This window comes from Mus pahari, chromosome 13 (assembly GCF_900095145.1).
Source record: "Mus pahari chromosome 13, PAHARI_EIJ_v1.1, whole genome shotgun sequence".
NCBI lineage: Eukaryota > Metazoa > Chordata > Mammalia > Rodentia > Muridae > Mus > Mus pahari.
Genome location: NC_034602.1, coordinates 23,352,299 through 23,370,806, shown reverse-complemented (window position 1 = coordinate 23,370,806; position 18,508 = coordinate 23,352,299). Strand labels below are relative to the sequence as shown.

The 18,508-nt window shown below is 55.9% G+C and overlaps 1 protein-coding gene across 8 annotated transcripts in view; it reads right to left on the bottom strand.

The window, feature by feature from the left end:
- Positions 1-18,508, bottom strand: part of Camk2b (calcium/calmodulin dependent protein kinase II beta) — a 92,703-nt gene that overhangs the window by 9,341 nt on the left and 64,854 nt on the right. For 2 of the 8 annotated variants that reach the window (XM_021211321.1, XM_021211319.2), the window contains exons 6-17: positions 14,064-14,136; positions 11,530-11,632; positions 11,373-11,456; positions 10,782-10,876; positions 10,539-10,661; positions 10,160-10,243; positions 9,253-9,295; positions 8,200-8,274; positions 3,810-3,847; positions 3,583-3,654; positions 2,157-2,201; positions 755-803 (exon numbers count right to left, since the gene is read on the bottom strand). In XM_021211321.1, the coding sequence (XP_021066980.1) occupies positions 755-803; positions 2,157-2,201; positions 3,583-3,654; positions 3,810-3,847; positions 8,200-8,274; positions 9,253-9,295; positions 10,160-10,243; positions 10,539-10,661; positions 10,782-10,876; positions 11,373-11,456; positions 11,530-11,632; positions 14,064-14,136 (884 nt within the window). Of the gene's footprint in view, positions 1-754; positions 804-2,156; positions 2,202-3,582; positions 3,655-3,809; positions 3,851-8,199; positions 8,275-9,252; positions 9,296-10,159; positions 10,244-10,538; positions 10,662-10,781; positions 10,877-11,372; positions 11,457-11,529; positions 11,633-14,063; positions 14,137-18,508 lie in introns of all 8 variants that reach the window. The other 6 variants (XM_029545537.1, XM_029545540.1, XM_029545538.1 and 3 more) reach the window with 4 other exon arrangements.

Here is an 18,508-nt window from a genome sequence, read left to right as displayed (position 1 = left end):
GGTGCTTTACTGGCCAGCTCCAGGCCAGAATCTTAGCCAGGGAGGTGCGGGTAGTGTCCATGGTGCTGACTCCGGGGCCTGCTTCCACTGGTAGGCAAGTGTACTCCCCTAAGTTCAAGGACCAGAATCCTGTGCCAATCTCCACTCTGGAGTATGGAGGAATCTTAGAGACAGCTAAGGAGCTGGGGGGAGCAAATGGGTAAGCTCTGTTTGATTCTAGGGGCCATCCGAAGGGCAGCTTAGGGCTCCATGCACAGTTTGGAGCTGTCAGAACTCATCCCGGGGAGGCAGAGAAAGTGGGAGAGGCTAGGAGGCCCCACTCACTGATAGCAAACTGTGAACACACACATCACTGGCAGGGCTCAGGGTGTGGTACCGAAGTCCACCTTAGGAGGACGCTCCTGAGTCATCAAGGGAAACAACATTGGTCAGCCATCTGACCACTCAGGCTGGACAGAATCAACGCTTCGGCACAGCAGAGAAGAACAGCATCCTGATCCCATGCACTTCATACCCTGTGAGAACCACGTTCCTGCCTTCCAGCATGGAGGACAGTAGCTCCCCACAAGTGCGCTACGCCTGAGATACCCCAGCCATGATGGCCTGAACACTCTTTGACTCACACCAAGATAGGCCCTGACATCAGGTCCTGAGCACCAGAGCGCTGGAGCACTGGCCTGCACAGCAGGGCCAGAGACGCTGCAGAAGGCCCACCCACTACCAACATGCCCAGGCAAGGCCTCTATGAAGGTACCTTTGGCATCTTCATCCTCTATGGTTGTGTTGGTGCTGTCGGAAGATTCCTGAGGAGACAGAGGAGACGGGGGTCAAGATGGGCCGAGGACAGGCGGGACACCTCCAATGGTAAAGCCGGCCTTGGTTCCAGCCTGGCTACTTCTGAGGGTTTTAGGAGACAGACCCTCCCCGAAGGAAATCCTCAGGGGGCAGGGACTGGGGAGAACGTTCTAGCTGTGGATGTCCTCAGGAGGGCTCCCATCTCTGCAGGCCACCACTGTCTCCAACAGCAAGGGCCTCAATTTCACCTTCCCTCAGAGACTCAGAGACACTCGGCCGACTAGGAGAGAGCAGGCCTTTTGAAATCCCAAGAAGGAAAAACAAGGGATGTGACCAACTTTTAGTGATGGAAGGCCCTGAAACTTGGGAGTGGGCAGACGTGCTTAGCGGCTTTTAGGTGGGGGCTTCCTTCCCCTAGAGGAGATGATGCCCAGATGCCACTGCCCCCGCTACACCTGGAACTTCAGCAAGGCCCAGCCTCTATCACCTTCGAGTGGTAGAGGGGCCTCATGCCAACATGTCCCCAGAAAGCCAAAGAATCCTCTCACAGGCCTTCGGTGTGGACAGACTGAACTTGGCTCTGGGCCAACACTGAGGGCCTTCAGATGCAAGGTCAGGCCTTACCCTGGTCCAGAAGGGGACCCCTCAGAGGGGACTATTACCTCACCTGACATGAGGGACCGAAGGGTATCAGGCACTGAGTGAGATAGGAGGAAATCAGACATTTGGCCTTTAGACCTGTGGGCTTAACTAGCTGCCCTCGGTCCCTGGCATGAGAAGGGCCAGGTGCAGGTCCTAGCCAAAGGAAGTTGGTACCCACCGCATCACCTTGTCAGATCATTAGGGAGCCAGGCCTGGGTACAAGTCTGACCTACCAGCCCAGCACAATTGCTGTATTCACAACGGTTCCAACACTTGCTGGGTCTTCCCCACCTCACAGCACGCCAGCCCCTCCCGGCCCCAGGTGATGATGCCGATGTGATGAGGGAGCAGATGGCAGAGCAGAGAGGAGCAGGAAGCGCTGGGGCCATACTAGGGGGTGGAGGTGGAGAACAGCCTAGGAGCAGAGGCTCCTGGGAAGCAGGCTGGGCCCCAAGGGCTGCAGTAGAGGTCAAGCCTCCCGCCACATGTGAGCCAGCCACATGGTGACCGCGTGTGAGCTCCCTCCGAGGGAGTCACTGTGCCCTGCCATGGCCTCGGGCGGGTAGGCTTGCGGGCTCTGCCCTCCCTGCCTTTGGCGTCACTACGCATCTGCTCTCTATCAAAGGCACAAAAGCTGCTCCCAGGTCACCGTCCACACCCTCCTCCTGGGCCCGTACCTCCTGCCCAAGGAAAGGGTGAGGAGAGAGGCGTGGCAGTACCTTAATCCCGTCCACTGGGTTATGGATAACGGTGGTTTGAGGCTCCTATAGAGGGCGGCAGACAGAGGAAGGAAAGAAAGAGAGGGAGAGTGAGAAAGAAGGAAGCAGAGGGTGGGGAGCCAGGGAGCCAGAGGAGTGGGCAGCCGCCAGGGTCTGCCCAGAGAGAGTGTGGAGCAGAGGTACAGGGATGGAGGCAGGAGGCGGTCAGCAAGATGGCCCGGTAGGGATGGAGGCAGCGGGTGGTCAGCGATGGCCCTGGGTGAGTGTAGAAGGCCCAGGCCAGAGGCCAGGAAAGATGGAGCTCACAGGGCCTGAGAGAAACTGTAGGTGTGTGTGGATTCTGTTGCTGCTGGGAATTCTCCCCATCTCCCGCCCCAGCGTAGGAGTGGACACAGGATTGGAGATGTTGTGGGGGTTGGGGTGGCATATGGGATGGACTGGGTCAAGGTGGGGCTGGCTGTGAGGCCGGTGTGAGCCACCCCGGGCACCGGGTGAGCTGACGCCTGGCACCCTCCCGCCAAGGCCCTACTGAGCAGCTCTTAGACTCTAGCCAGGATGGATCTCTTCGGTGCTCCCCGATCTGGCAAAGGTTTCCTACGGGGAACGCCTGAGTAGGGCCCGTGGGGGATACCAAGCACTCTACCAGCCAACTCCTAAGACCACGGTTTAGAAGGCTCATGCCTGAGACTACAACTCCACATCCCTGGGAAGACCAGCTGAAAGGTTCACCTGAACAAAAGTCACCCAGGGCAAGGAGGCCAGAGATGGCCCAGTACCTTCTCAAGGAACAAGGAAGAATATAGTAGGGGTGTGTCGAGCGTCCTTCGCCCGCCTCAGCAGGGGATGCCCAAGTTTCCCTCTCTGTCATCCACAGACCTACATAATATATGGCTCTGACGAATGTAGTCACAGGCAGGTAAGCCCACTGTTCCTTCAACCACACACCTCCCCATTACAGCTCCATGGCCCTGCTGTCCCCCAGTAAACTCAGGAGGTGACACTGCAGGGGACTGTATCTGAAGAGCCCAGCCTGGGCCCCTTTAATCCGGGTTGGCCAGCTCTACAAGGCGAGGTCCTTGCAGAGGTCAGGGGTCCCCAGCAAGCCGCTGGCCTCCCTCAGTCTCATCCAGACTGCCTCTCACTAGCGCTTCTTAAGGTAAGATGGTCCGGAAGTCATCAAACTGGGAAGTCATCTCTCTCCAGCACCTGGGCTTCTGGGGGTCCTGGGGAAGGGCTCACCAAGCAGTTTTATATCTGACTGATCTGGGGTACCCTGACAGTGACCTCTCCTCTTGGCCTCCCCTCTCCCCACCCCCAACTCCATTCTGTCTCCATGGGGGACTGGTTTGGTCAGAGAGAGTCTCAGCAGACCCTGCCTTGCAGGGCCTCTCTGACAGTGAGATGAGGCAGGGGCGGGGCTCAGTACCAGGGCAGCAGGAGGGAGGGATCCTTTGGGGCTGGTGATGGCCGAGCTGTTTTTGGTGCTGTTTGCCTGGGGCTGTGGAGAGAGGGATAAAGAGTTGTTAGGGAAGGAAGGGAACCCTCCCTGCTCAAGCCTCTGTTGGGTGAAGCGAGACCCTTGGGGTCAGCGGCAGAGCTGCAGGTTCCAGTCTCCCCCCCTGTACCCCACAAAGGGCTTGGCTGGTGTCTCACCTTGACTCCATCTGCTTTCTTGTTGAGTAAACTCTTGGCTGCTGCATTGGGAAGGAAGGAGGGATCGTGAGTTCTTAGGATGGAAGGTCACTGTTGCTCCCATCCCTCCCCCACCCCTTCTGTTTCTTCAAGAGTAAAACCGAGGACCTGAGGTCCAACAACCTGAGGCCAGAGGCAGGTATGGCCTTGGCACCTGGCCTGGCTCTAGCAGCAGCAGAACCTCCAGGGTTACTGAGCCAAGCTGCCCCAGGAGTCTCATCCGGGACCACCTTGCCCCCCAGCTGCCCCAGGAACCTCATCTGGGACCACCCTGCCCCCCCAGCTGCCCCAGGAGCCTCATCCAGGACCACCCTCCCCCCAGCTGCCCCATGAGCCTCATCCAGGACCACCCTGTCCCCAGCCCCCAGCATCTTCAGTGAATCAGGCACTCCTTGCAAGGCACTTAGGAGCCTCCTTGTTCTGTGGCTAGGACTCCTAAAAGGCAGCAGGATGATCTGCCCCCACCTCCCATGTCCCCGGGACGGCGCCAGGTCAGGATTGGAAGGCATCAGGAGGTAAAGGGAAAGACGTGCTCAACCTGGCTCTGCCCTCTGCACTCCTGTGTTCCCTCTAGGTTGGTTAGCCAAAGCTGTGTCACACCGAAGGGCTTGACCCGGCCCCCACCCCTCTACCTTCTGATGGCCAACAAAATTCTGCACCAGGGCTACACCGCTTGGCCTCCCTGTCCTCCCCTTGAATGGCCTCAGCAGCCCTCGCCATGGGACTACTTCTTGGTGGCCGTGACGAGGGCCAACGCCAAACTCTTTGCCCATGAGCCCTGGCAGACACTTGGGCCCAGAACATGGAACCCTTGGTTCCAACACTCCCTTTGGAGATCAGGACAGCCCCGCCTTTGCCCCAGAACTTGCACCCGCTAGAGCAGAGCTTAGAGTTTTAATTGCAGAATCAAAACAATAAAAATGGAGAGCGAGAGAGAAAGTCAGCTTACCTCACAGAAAAGGAAAGGTGAGGAGAGGAGGGAGGAGGGGAGAGAGGAGAGAGAGAAAACAAGATTTGTGTTGGTTCACAAAGGCCCCACACAGGGCAGCAAAGCCAGCTTGTCCCCAAGAAGAGCCAAGTGGCCATTTGGCCAACACAGCAGGTTAGAGGCAGTCACGGCTGGCATAGCATGGCGAGCATGGTACACAGTCCCTTGTCCCCGAAGCCCTTACCCACACATCCCATACAGCTAGACACTGGCTGACCATACCTGACCTCAGGCTCGCCTGCCTACTAGCTGGGAACCAGGCATGGTGGGGATTTGGGGACAGCATATTTAGACTTGGGGTTGTAACATAGTCAAACATGGTCTTCTTACAACAGCAATGCCACCGCTGTGATCAGAAATGCACATTTGCAGGCCACATTCTTCTTGAGTAAGGACCCTGAAGGGTTCTGTGTGCCCACAGCTCTGAGGGCGGTCCTTTAAGAGCCCAGACCTGGGCCCCACTGCTGTCTGCTGACCTCCTCCCTAGCCACAAAGTCTGAGCTCCATACCACCATCAGGCTCTGTATGCTGGGGCACGGGGACATGGCTACCTGAAGCTACGCACACTGCCTTGGAACCTGTAGGGCTTTTCGTGTACCGCTGTGGTGGGCACTGGTTCCAGACACCCTTCCTCCATCATGGGCTTGTCTCAAAACGTCTGTGACAAGCAGGTCCCTCTTCACATATCATCTGTAGACTTGGGGCCCCCTAGACCTTCAACCCCAGGTTAGACCTTCAACCCCAGGTTAGCCCCCAAGGGTGTTCCTAGGGCCACAAAGGCTGCCTTTCCATTTCTCTACAGAGTGGACTTGAAACGCCTCTGATATATGGCTAGATCCTCCCTAGAGTTTCCTGGCATAGCCCTTCCCCGTGTCTACCGCTCTCTCTCCTCCATCTTCCCACATGGCTCATTCCTAGCGACCTGCACTGCACCAGCAGCAGTGGCCTTCCCTGCCATGAGTACTTGGCATGAACCTGATTCCTGCTGTCTACAGACACTTGGGCCTGACCAAGCTGGGAGATGGGTCCCTCCCTGGAGCCCAAGGAAGGGGGACAGTCCTGTCTTGAGGATGCTTGTTATGGTTTTCTGAGCAGCAAGGGAAGAGGAACGTATCTCGGAGGTGGCAATTTCAACAGGTTCGACAGGCCATCGGCAGAAGCTCTACCCCTAGCGGACCATATAGCCAGTCCAGCGTGTCCCCTGTTGGATTCTGCGTTGGAACCTAGTAAAGGCCAATATTGGTCTGATATTCAGTAGTGGTGTTTTGGTATCCCTCAGACATCCTTGGAGGTTCTCACAGGGAAAGACACACTGGAAGGGTTTGGCCTGCTGAGATCCCAAGACTCTCTTTGATCTTAAAAGGGTTCCATGTGAGTCCTCAAGTCTATCAAAATCACAGTTCTAACCCTGTGCTACTGGGGATGGTATCTATGGGAAAAGGACATGGTTCATTTGGGGGTGAACACACTACTACCAAGCATGCTATACCAACCACACTTGGACCCAGATGAGCCACACCAATGACTAAGGCCTAGAAAACCCAGGCAGCCATCACTGTCATTTCAGCATTTCCTGTTCCCCTCACTAGTAGTCCGCGTGCACGCTAGACATAGCATGGGTGCATGGCCCAGCCTCCCTGATTGCATAGACTCTGGCCATATTCTTCCCGGAGGCTGTCTTTCTCCTGCTTCCATAGCTTGGATTAACTACAGCAGCCAAGGGACCTGCATACTCTACCCACACAGAAGGAGCCACTTCTGTAGTGTCTCAAGTCAAAAGGATTTAGAAGGTGCAGCCGGAGCCAAAAGTGGACTAAACAACCATGGGATTCCAGATACCTAGAGTTGGGGCTCTTCAGACCTGTGCCGCCCAGCTCAGGAGGGCATTTTCCATTTCCAGGCCACAGGCCAAGCAATTACCACAGCCAGCCTGGCAGTCACAAGGCACCTTGTTGCGCATATCTGCCCAGTGGGGGAGGGGTAGTGAAAGCCAAAGTGCAAGGCGCTCTACAGCAAGGGTCTTCCTGCTATCGAGGTGCTCTGCTACACTGGTGTGTCAGACAGGATCACGGAGAAGGAAGAGCCCCCAACATGTGCCCTTAGTGTGTGGCTGGGCTGAGCCAACCGACGAGTAGATGGGACCTTCAGCCCTGCCTCACCCTCTATCTAGTCACCATGGACAGCCATGCTGAGCTCTGATGACATGCACTGACCTCCCTCCAGGACAGAGTGACCCTCAGCACTTGGGGCAGAGCCACAACATGCAGGCAGCCTCATGCAAGGTTGCCCTCGCTCACTTGCAGGCCAGGCGAGCATGGCAGCAGAAGTCTTGGGCGGAGCATGGCTCAGAGGTGACCTGTCTCACATCACTGTCCCCTGGCAATAGGGCTGCCCTGGCAGCCACTTGCTTTGTCTTTGAAAAAAAAAAAATGAGTCTAGCCCCTCATGGGCTTCAAAAAGGCTACGTGATACGGACTTGGGACCATCCACACTGGGACCCTGTGGGCAGAGCAGACCTGCCTAGGTGACCTATGCATGCCCCAGGAGAAGGATCTTCTAGCTGGGTTGACAAAGCATGGCTGCGGCCCTGTGGTACTGTGAGGTGGATCCAGGCAGACATGTGGAAAGGGCTGGACCTCATCGGGCTGTGCAACCCATGCTCTATCCTTAGCTGACACTCAAGGCTATAGAGAAACAGGAGCTTGTCTTGAGCCTATGTGGTCAGTGGCTGCTCGAACTCTGCACTAGCTAGCACTCAGTTTGGATGGTGGCTATGGAGCCCATGATGAGGACTCTGGGCCACTTAGCCCTCAGAGGGTCCCATACCGTCAAAGGAACAGATTGACAGAGACTACATCCCCGGGGAGTTTGGGACCAAGTAAGAAGGGTCTTCAGACACTGACAGCACCCCATTTTCACGCTGGAAAACTCTGTAGCACAGACCACCAGACCCTTGGGCCCTACGGCTCCCTGGGACAACACCCCTATGCCCCAAACTCTGATCCAAAGGCTCCCCTCCCAGGACTGAGACCTTCCATCAGCAGGCCTAGTGGCTTCCTGTGAGATCAGCCTCATTCTGAATTGGGTCTCCAGACTTCCAGAGGCCAGGACCTATGGTCTTAGGCAAATGCATCTGGGGTTTGATGTGACCTCTCTCTTACAGATGATGAGACAAGAATGAGGGGCAGCCTTATTGCCCAGGGCGGGTTTCTGCTGGGATGTGACAGGAGCAGAGCTCCCAGGGGGCTGCCAGCCTCTGGGGAGGCTCTGGGGGCCTAGCCAGTGGCTGCGTGCAGCAGGGGGGCTGCATGCCAACAGGAGGGATGGGCAGGAGCGGGTGGACACTGGGCAAGACACATCTACCTTGTTCCACCAGCCCCATGGTGGTGCCGGAGGCCGCGGTGGACATTGTGGCCGGAGCGGTGGTCTGTCTGCCCACTGTTAGCACCGGGTTAGAGACGAGGGGGGGAAGGGGGCGGACACGGACGTGGGGAAGGGCGAGGTGAGGAAAGAAGAGACAAAGGAAGCAGAGGATTAGAGTTAAAGTTTAGGTGGGGGACGGCTCCAGAATCCCTTTCTCAAGAGAGTGGAACAAGATTGGGCCGACAGACACTGAAAAGTCTTTGCCTCCTTTCTCCTTAGAACACCCCAGTGGGGCTTCTTGTGCCCTGTGGGGCACGCAGGGCACACAGCAGACAGGACAGTCCCATTAGTGTTGGTGTGACCGTGTGCCCGTTCCCGGCAGTACAGCATCACAGCAAAGTAACAGGAGGCAGGGTGCCAGATGCAGACAGACAAGGAGAGACGACCATGAACGCTCGCACATAGTGTCGGACGACGAAGACGCCACAGACAGAGCTGTCCGGGCACTGGGGCCAACACTGTTCCCCACCCCGGGTGAACCTCGCAGGTCTCTGACAGACCCTTGGGGCTTCATTCTCCCATCACCCACCGAAACAACCGGGGCAGGCGGCCCATCCAGAACTTACAAGCCACCCCGTGCGCAGACCTCAATCTCACCCACCCCCACCCCCACCCCCACCCACTTCAGCTATCTCCCACACACAACACGATGCTTAGAGTACTGAGGACAAGGAGGCCACAGGGCTGCCCAACAGATGCTTGGACGGATACAGGTGGCAGGCCAGGTGTTGGCAGCACAGACACTGGGGTGTCAAGTGAGGGACACAGACCCAACGACACGGAGGAGGCAGGACTAGGGCGTAGCAGACCTCAGTAGTACCCAACGAGAAAAGCCGAAAGGCTTTCTGTGCAGAGGACCTTAGAGGTAAGGACAGAAGCTGTGTCCCCGCCAGCCTGGAGGAAAGGGGCCGAGGGCCAGTGAAGAAGGAGGAGGCTTTCTGTAGAATGAGGGTGGCACTCAGACACCGTCTTCCCTAGAGAAGAATGTCTCACCTGAGAAATTCCGTGTGGCCAGCATAGTGGTGAGGATGGCTCCCTACGAAGAAGCAGAGCCCGGGTCACCCTGTTAGTGTCTGTCACTCTGTTAGTGTCTGCCACCCTATTCCTGTCTGTCTGTCTCTGCCCCCCCGCTTACAAGCTCAGCCTACCAGGGTACTCAGACTTCCAGAGCCTCTAGCACTAAGGCAAGTGTCACAAGCCCATAGTTAAAGCTCACCCTACCCACAAATCACAGCGTTCAGACTCCTGAGAAGTAGATGTGGCCAGGAAGGCCTGCCACCGTGATACCCAGCAAAGGGGTTCTTGCCCTTCCTAAATGCTGTGGCACCTTAATACAGTTCCTCATGTCGTGGTGACGCTTGGCCACAAAGTTATCTCGTCACTACTTCGTCACTGTAATCTTGCTACTGTTATGTTATGAACGACATGCGGGACATCTGATATGTGACCCACTAAGGGGTCTTGACCCACAAGTTGAGAACCATTCCTTTAACAGGTTGGGGGCAGTTACGGTTGTCCTCGATGCTTTGGTGGAAGCTCAATCAAGCAATGGCTCCCAGGACTAACCCTGTCCTTGACTGGCCAGCCAACTATCAGGATCAGTTCTGTCCACCTGCCTCCCTAACCTGCCGGGCCCACCAGGACCCTTCAGCTATGCCCTTTACTAAACCTGCTCTGGGCCAGTACTCCTTTGGCCCTCAGGATGCTGAAGCGACCAGCTCTGTACCCAGGGCCAAGCTCAACCCTCTAAGCTGTGCCAGCATCTGGAATCCTCTGGTCTGGACTTGCAAACAGACATTTGGGGGTTTTTCCTGCTTCCTCTTCTGCAGGTCCTACTGACACCCCTACTTCCAGCATGGAGCCCACCAGGATGTCAGGATGGGGACTGAGTCCCACCTACCTTGAGCTTCCTCCTTGCATTGAACTTCTTCAGACATTCCACAGTCTCCTGTCTGTGCATCATAGAGGCCACGGTGGAGCGTTGCTGTTGGGAGAAGGGAAGTCACAGGACAGTGAGGATCATCAGAGGCGTCAGTCTTGTCCCCAGAGGCTTAGGAGAGAGGTTTGAGGTGGTGGCACTCTAGGGCCAGCCACAATGACAATGAGAGATTGATCACTTGTTCCCACCTGCGGTCCCCAACTTATTTCCAAGTTCAAGTCTTGTCCTTCACAGACCAAGGGAATGGTCGCACACAAGGAACAGAAGCCCAGGGCCATCTTGGGGGCCCTGGATATACCCACTAGGAACTGGCCCCTCGAGGTTGCCAAGGATGACTTACGCAGACCCATGGGTGCTTCAGGGCCTCATGGGCCGTGATGCGCTTGGCAGGGTTGATGGTCAACATCTGGTTGATGAGGTTTTTGGCTTCAGGAGTAACGGTGTCCCACTCAGGGGATGGGAACTACAGAAGGAAGCGGGGCACAGGGCAAGGCTGAAGCCCCTCCCCCCGGGCAGAGGCCATGGAGAGGAGGGGAGACCCGGGGTGTGGCAGTCCCCACCCTCCACGCCGGCGCCCACTCACATCATACGCCCCAGCCTTGATCTGCTGGTACAGCTTGTGCTGGTCCTCATCCCAGAAAGGTGGGTAGCCCACCAGCAGGATATACAGGATCACCCCTGTGGATGGGGAGGTGAGCAGCATAGCCCTGGGGGCCCCCAGGGTCAGTCCTCAGTGTCCCTTTACGCCCCTCCACCATGGGGAGGACAGCACAAACGGCCTCTTATCCCTGCTCCATCTCCACCCTACATCACTAGGGAGCCTGGCCAGCCGCCTCTGCTGTATCCCCACCAGAAAGAGAAGAGCCCCCCTAAGGAGCCACCTTGCCCTGTGGTCTGACAGCCCCTGGTCCCTGTATCCTGGTGTCCACTTGCTCTGGGCACAGACCTATAATGAGCACAGGCAGACAAACATAATGGCCTGGGGCACATTGGTAAATGTCGTCAACGGCGAGAGATCCCTGCTAAGGCAGCCCAGAGGCAGGTATGACACACATACTTGGCTCAGGGCAGGGTAAGCCAGCCGCCTGCACGCTGCAGGGCAGAGGGAAGGATTCCAAAAACACTACGGCACACTCACCATGCAACCCAGCCACCTCTCACACACAGGTCTTACCACATGCCCAGATGTCCACAGGTTTGCCGTAGGCCTCCTTCCGAAGGACCTCGGGAGACAGGTAGCCTGGTGTTCCCGCAAATCCTATCCGAGGGGAAGGGACCGTGAAGGGCCATGAGGAGCTGCCAGTACCCTCTGCCCGCCCCCTGACACTCACCAAACCATGCCTGCTGGTCTCCCTGAACCTCGATGGCCAGGCCAAAGTCTGCCAGCTTCACCGCGGCGCCTTTGCATTTGCTGGCCAGAAGCAGGTTCTCAGGCTACAGGGAGAGAGCCGTCAGGGCACAGAGTTCACACCGAGCGGTTGTGAGGGGCGGGGCACAAAACAAAGACTGAGGGCAGCAGTTTGCTGGACAGAGGCACGCTGTGCCTCTCAACATGGAGGTCCTAGACCTATAGCTTGGCTCCTCTCTGGGGACCAAGGATGGCAGCCCCAGTCATTCAAAGGGATGTTAGCTCTCAGTTTGAACTTGGGTACCCTGCTTCCTAAAATGGGAACAGAATCTCCAGCTCTCTCTCACAGACAACACATCGCAGGCCTGCAGGGTGGCCCCACTGACAGAGGTCAGTCTTGCCCCTCTCCTTTCTGACATGGTGAGAGTCCAGGGGCTTGGGCAGTGGTCTTCACAGGACATGGAGGAATGGCCAAGTCCCACTCAGCTCCAGTCAGCACTACTACAGGGGACAGAAAGGAGCCACGGGATGCTTAGTCGTCTGCATCCACAAGTGGGGAAATCATCCTCATGGAGAATCATTCTTGGTTCAGCTGCAGGGATAGTTGTTTTGTCCTGAAGAAGTAGCCGGAGAGGCTGCTGTCTCTGGGTTGTTGAAGGCCTGAGAAGCCCCCTCTGCAACTTCTTTCCCTGGCCTTGCTGTCTAACCTGTAACCACAGCAGCCTGTCCCGGCAGCTCTGGGCACCAATCGGCACTCAGCAGGAAGTTCCTGGCTTCTGACCACCAGGGGGGGCTCTTCAGCTCTCGGCACAGAGGCAACTCACCCCTGGGATCACGGACTGCCATGGCCTGCTTTTGTTATCCATCTCAGAGACTTTACATGGCTTAAAGTGATTCCTGGAACCAAAGTATGCCCTCCCACGTACACGGAAAGATGCGAACTTCGAGTTGGGTCTCTGGGTCCACGGCAGACTGGAGCTTCACAAGGGCACTAGCTGTGAGTGTGCGGTAAGCAAGCCCGAGGCTACAGATCTCCTAAAACTCCCTCCCTTCTGGTGATAGGCAGGGCTCACGCTCAGCCTTGCCCATTTTTCCCTTTGCCATTGCGAGCATGGCAGGGGCCCCAGGCTCTCTGCTCCTGCATTGGAAATGTGTCAATCACATGGGAGCTTTAGAAGGTACAAGGCAGGGAAGTCTGGGACCTTGGAGGAGGCAGCAGTCAGGCCGTAGAGGTGGAGCTGTACTCCGGCTCCTTCAGAGCCACTACCCGAGACATGGGTTACACATGCTCTCTCCTGCCTTGTCTTGACTGTGTAGCTTCAGCCTAGCACTGTGTCATCTGTGGGTCTGCCTCATCAAGACGGTGGGATCTCCTCCAGGAAAGGAGAGGCATTCTATTCCCTCAGGAAGATCTTGTTTGCCCAGACCTGGAGGCGCAGGGAACACATACTTCTCTGCCTTAGCCTCTGCGTTAACTCTCGGCAAGCATAGTGCCCGCACCTCATATAATCAGTGACATAGACCTCCTTGTCTCGGGGGTCTTGTGCATAGCTGGCCCAGATAAAACACAACAGGATGCTCGAGGAAGCAAGGACACATGATGAGGTGGAGGGGACATCCTACTCTGTGTGTCACCCTTCCCAGAACAGCAGCAAAGACTGGTCCTTAGCCTATGGTCTAAGAAAGGAGTGGCCACCCCAGTTAGCACTGAGGCTCAGGGGAAGGTCAGCCTTAAAGACATTCAAGCCAGGACTGGCATCTATAGTGTCCCCAAACAGGTGGATTCAGCAAGTGGCTGAACCAGGCCTGGAAAAGGAGAGATTACAGGCAAGAAGGGGGTGGAGGGATGGGGTCTTTAGATAGCTCAGAATCATTAGTTTTCTTCTCATGAGGCAGGGTCTCACATAGACTTGGCTGCCCTCAATGCTATGTACCCTAGGCTAACCTTGAACTCCTGACCCTCTTGCCTAGGCACTGCAGTTAACGGAATGAGCCATCACACCGAACTACAGATTTTCTTTTGAACAGAACCTAGAGCCCATAGTCTAGCTGTGGGCATCATAGAATAGGAAAGGGAGATCCGAGAGGAGTCGGCTAAGCCAGTCTACTCCTGCTCTCCCCACCCTGTCCCCAAGTCACCATGTCCCCAGCCTTGAGAGCTCCATCTTGGTAGGGGACTAGAAAGTGAGAATCTGAGTATATCTCTGTTAACCGGACAGTTCTAGAAGTGATGGAGTTGCTGGGATGTAAGTGTGCAGCTACATGTCACAACTGTGCACACACCTGCATGCACACACCCAGCTGTTTATATACGCATGCACTCATGCCTCTATGCACACACATGTGCACATGGCCTTGCCCAGACACGGACACACATGCACTCACACTCCTTCGTGCGAGCATATAGTATGCTCACACACCTTCCACACGCCCCCACCTCCCTCATACTCCACACCTCCTTTCACACCGTCGGTAGGTGTGGGTGACAACCTGCCACAGAGCAGAGAAGAAACTCACCTTGAGGTCTCTGTGGACGACCCCCATTTGGTGACAATGGAGAACAGCCTCCAGGATCTGCTGGATGCAGTGACTATAGCAAACAGAAGACAAGTTAGTTGAGTGGTCCTGGGGTGGCCAGGGAGGGGAGCAGCAAAGGAGGCTCGGGGAAGGCAGGAGTGCTGTGGGGGACTGGGGTTCAACCCCCAGGAAGCAAGGATGATGAGGGGAATCATGGCAGGAGGAGATGCTGGCCACCAGGAAGTCCTTCCTTAGCCCCAAGGCCAGCTCTTTCTTGTCCTTGCTCTGCCTCCCCTGCTGGGCCCAACAGTGCTTAGAAATCAGAGCCAGATCCACAGCAGTAACTCTGAAGGGAAACACTCTGGTTTCCAGCTAACCTGGGCTGAGTTAGGCTAAACGGACCCTAAGCTGCGGGCAGAGATGCCTGCTGTAAGTGAGGCCTGTGGGCAGGAGCAGGGGAAACAAGACAAGAAAGGGTGGGGCAGGGGTGGGGCAGGTAGGAGCGCGGGTGCCAAGTGTGTGGATAAGCCTGCCTGCTCTGAAGTGGCAATGTTGCATTACGGCATGCTTCTTCATCTCAATAGACACCCAGCCTGGGTGTCCACCAGTCCAGCCTTATCCACGGGAAGACATCTATTGGGCAGGGCATCTCACTAGCCAGGGGACAGCTTGAGCACAGGAGGCCCCTCTGTTCTGTCGGTGGCAGTCCGGGATCCTTCCTGTCCTTTCACACAACAGGCTCAGGGCCGCCAGCCTCATGAATGCAGAGGTCCTGTAGCCTGTGCCCTGCCCTAGTAGCCCCTGGGACCTCACCCTAGGGACAGTGGCATGACCACAAGGTTGGCTTCCCTGGGGTATGGAAACCACCCTTCTCAAACAGCACCTCCTATCCCCAAATCTGGCCCCGCGTGGACACGACCGGCACGGCACTGTGAACTATACTCAAGTTTTCTCCCCACGGAGCTCACCCTTGACAGCTGATGGATACGAACCTGAGGTTTGTGAGTTCAGAAAGAACCAAGTCCAACATGTGGGAGGCGATCTTCCAAAATGTCACCACCCCTCGCCCGCATGGGGACTTTGAGGCCCCTGTCTTCCCAGCTTTCTCCCTCTCTTGTGTCTGCTGTTTTTGAAGGGGCCGTGTCACCATAAGGAACTGCCATTTCTCGTGACATTCTATTCTGCCTGGCACCATACCTTATCTTTGTCCCCAAGAGAGTCCAGCACTTGTCACTCGGGGTGATACCCAGTCCCATGCAGGTTAGGGGCTAACATGGCAAGTCCTGTAACACTGGGCACAGAATGTCTCCCCAAAGTGAGCAGAGCTCAATCTTCCCATAGGCTAAACCCACATACACCGGAACCAACGGGGGCACAGCTGTAAGTTCAAAATATTTCCCCAGCACTGCTGGGTGCAGAAGGCCTCTACTGAGTTGCCCAATGGCTAACAGGCCTCTCAGACTATATGAATCTCCATTCATATAGGGTCCTGTGGCCCTATTTAGAGAAAATTAGAGCCACAGTCTCCAGCCCCAGTTGGCTGGTCTCCCTTCTGTCTGGGACATTCTTCCAAAGGATTGATTTATGTGCAGCCATGGTCACTGGGAAGTGCCATCTGCCTATGCCACCACATGGGCCCGGCCTGCTCCACGCACTGAGAGAATACTGAGCGACAAGTCAGCACCTTCTTCAGTGAGCTTCCTCAGGCGCAGTCTTCAGAGAGCCCATGTGAAGTCCAGCCAAGGCTCTAGGCCAGGCCCTGAGGTCTTACCCTCCATGATAACACCATCAGCATGTGCCTAGCAGCACACACTGTCCCACCCTCCTGTCCCTCAGGCATCCTTCCTGGTGGTGCAGGGCTACCAAGAAGCCTCTTTTGGTGTCCAGAGGCTCTAGCCCGTGCCACTGGGCTAGTGAGCTTCCCTTTCTGACATAGGCTGGCCCTCACACAGGTGGAAGCTCCTCGTGTCTGCCACAGCCACCCTGAGAGGGTCACTAGTACTACAGAATAAGCTGGTGGGCAAGACAAGGCTCTCCAGGAGAACGTGGCACTAAGCTGTAGGAGGGAAAGTGACAACAGGGACCTGTGGCAGGCTATGGCACTTACCCAGCCAGAGAATGGCGGCTCAGGGAACTCTCTTTAGGGGCTTTCCCTCACGCTGCTCTGGCCCATGCTACCTCCATCACCAGGGAGTCAATACTGTCTTAATGTCTTACTTTGGAAGTCACTCTGTGGCCTGAATCCCCGTCAGACAGCACTGTGGACACTGGCGAGGTCCTGGCCACGATTCTCAGCTTGGAACCTGGTCAGCATTATGGTGGCTAGGACCACGGGCGCATGCTGCCATGCCTGGCTTCCGAGACTTGCAAGAATACTTCTGTGTTCCGAACTTTGTTTTCCTTGGTTTGTAAAAGGACTTAGTCACTCTAAGTTTCCCCCACAAGCTCCAAACTGAAAGCCCCGTGTCTCTCTAAAAGGAACCTCCAGCTTCCTTGGACAGAAATGGGGTCATAAAAGCCCCTCTGGTCTGCCCTCTCACTCTGGGCACTAGGGATCCGCTTCCTCTGTCTGGCCAGGTGGCGTCAGCCCATCTCTCTGGCGCTTTCTCTCAACTTGAGCTCAAGTGTTTCCTGTAGTCAGCATTGGGATCCACCGTGTGGTGGGCCAATGGCTGTGCGGTAACAACCCGTAGGGGCAACCAAATCAGACTCCTCCTTAGGCACCAAAGCGGGAAGCAGAAACAGAAACAGAAGCAGAAGCAGAAAGGTCCAGCCAACAGCCCGCAGGGATCTGAGTCCCGGCTGTGTGTTCTCCCTCCTCAGGGTGGGAAGCAGCCCCATTGAGAAAGAAGCCTGGGTCGCAGAGTACTGGCCCCTAGGTCCAGCGGCTGTCATACAGGTGGGGTGTAGCCTCTTCATGGGGATACCGAGCGTGCTCTCCATGTTTCTCAGGACTCGGGCTACCCACCCTTCCTCACAGCCTGACTTCTGAGCATGCACCTCCCTAAATACCGGAGAGACAAAGCCCATGTCTTCTTGGCCAGGGATAGGTCCAGGACACCTTCAACACTTGAGACACTCTCTACATAGCGTTTCCCCAGGAAGCGTCAGGGACTCCTGTCCTCTGGGAAGGCATGGAGGTGCCTGGCAAGGACACAGAGAACTCTCCTCCCTCAGCCTACAGGTTCCTATGACCCGAATAGGCTAAGAACGTGGGACTCTCGGCCACTCCCCGGCTGGAGCCCTCCTGGACCCAACAGGTCTTAGACAGGATTGTCTACCCTATTTCTCCATCACCTGTAGCAAGAAGGTCCAGAAACGGGGCTGGAGGGTTTGATATAGGCCAGGCACCTTAGAGCCACCAGAGGGCGCTGCAGATCTTTCAGAGATAGACTTTCGGTCCGTGACCCTGGATGGATACCCGGCCTGTGTTCTTGAGGTGAGCCCTGTCCCCAATGGCAGAAGCAGTCCCCTGGGTTGGAGGACAAAGCTTACAGGGAATCCCACACCACATGGGGTTATAGGAATAGAGGAGGGCCTAGGGCTGGAGGACTTTGGTAAGGAGGAGGGAGGATTATCAGACCCCCCCCACACACACCCACACACACCCACACACATACAGGTTACTTGGAAGGGGTGTGGCTTCCCAGCCTAGTGACCTATCATTGTAGGTCAGGGAATGGGGCTCCCTTTCTCTTTCTGCTTCTCTTATAAGTGGAATATAAAGAGAAATAAATCTATTTTCCTCCAGTCCACAGGACAGACCTTTTCTAAGATGTTTTGCCAAACACAATGTTTTTCCAAGGGGAGTCTTTGAAATGACTCAGTGTCCTTAGTTTCCTGAGACTGAGAATTGGGGACACATGCTTGTCCCACCCCGTCCTTCTCTGAGGCTTGGCCTCTGCTGCCTGGCTTCATGGGGAAGACCTAAGAGGCCACAATGAGCCAGGATGTTCATGGCTCCCCACAGGGACTCGGGCCTGCAGTGAAAGCAAGACTTCCTGATAGTGCAGGATCGAGTCACATACAGCTCATATAAATATTATTCATTTTTCTCAATTAGAGATATAATGCATACTCATTAAAGACGAGCTGTAAAATAGACAAGATAGAAAATTTAAAACCACCTATAACTTGACTCCTTGGAAAGAACCTCCCCGTCCCTCTGACCCCCGCCTTTAAATGTACGACCATCTCTGTGACCAAGCAGTGGTAGACAGGGTCCACAAGCAGAGAGTGACCTAAGGAGTGGCCATCCACAGCTATCCCTGAGATAAGACGCAGTCAGGATAGCACCTGACATGGGCCCCCGGAGCCCTTCCAGAGCCATGTCATAAACAGGCCTCTCTGGGCCATCATCCTCCACTGCCCTGGCAACGACTGGCCTGGAGAGAAAGACTATCCAATCATGGAGAATCTAGGCCTGGATAAAATCTTAGTGCCTC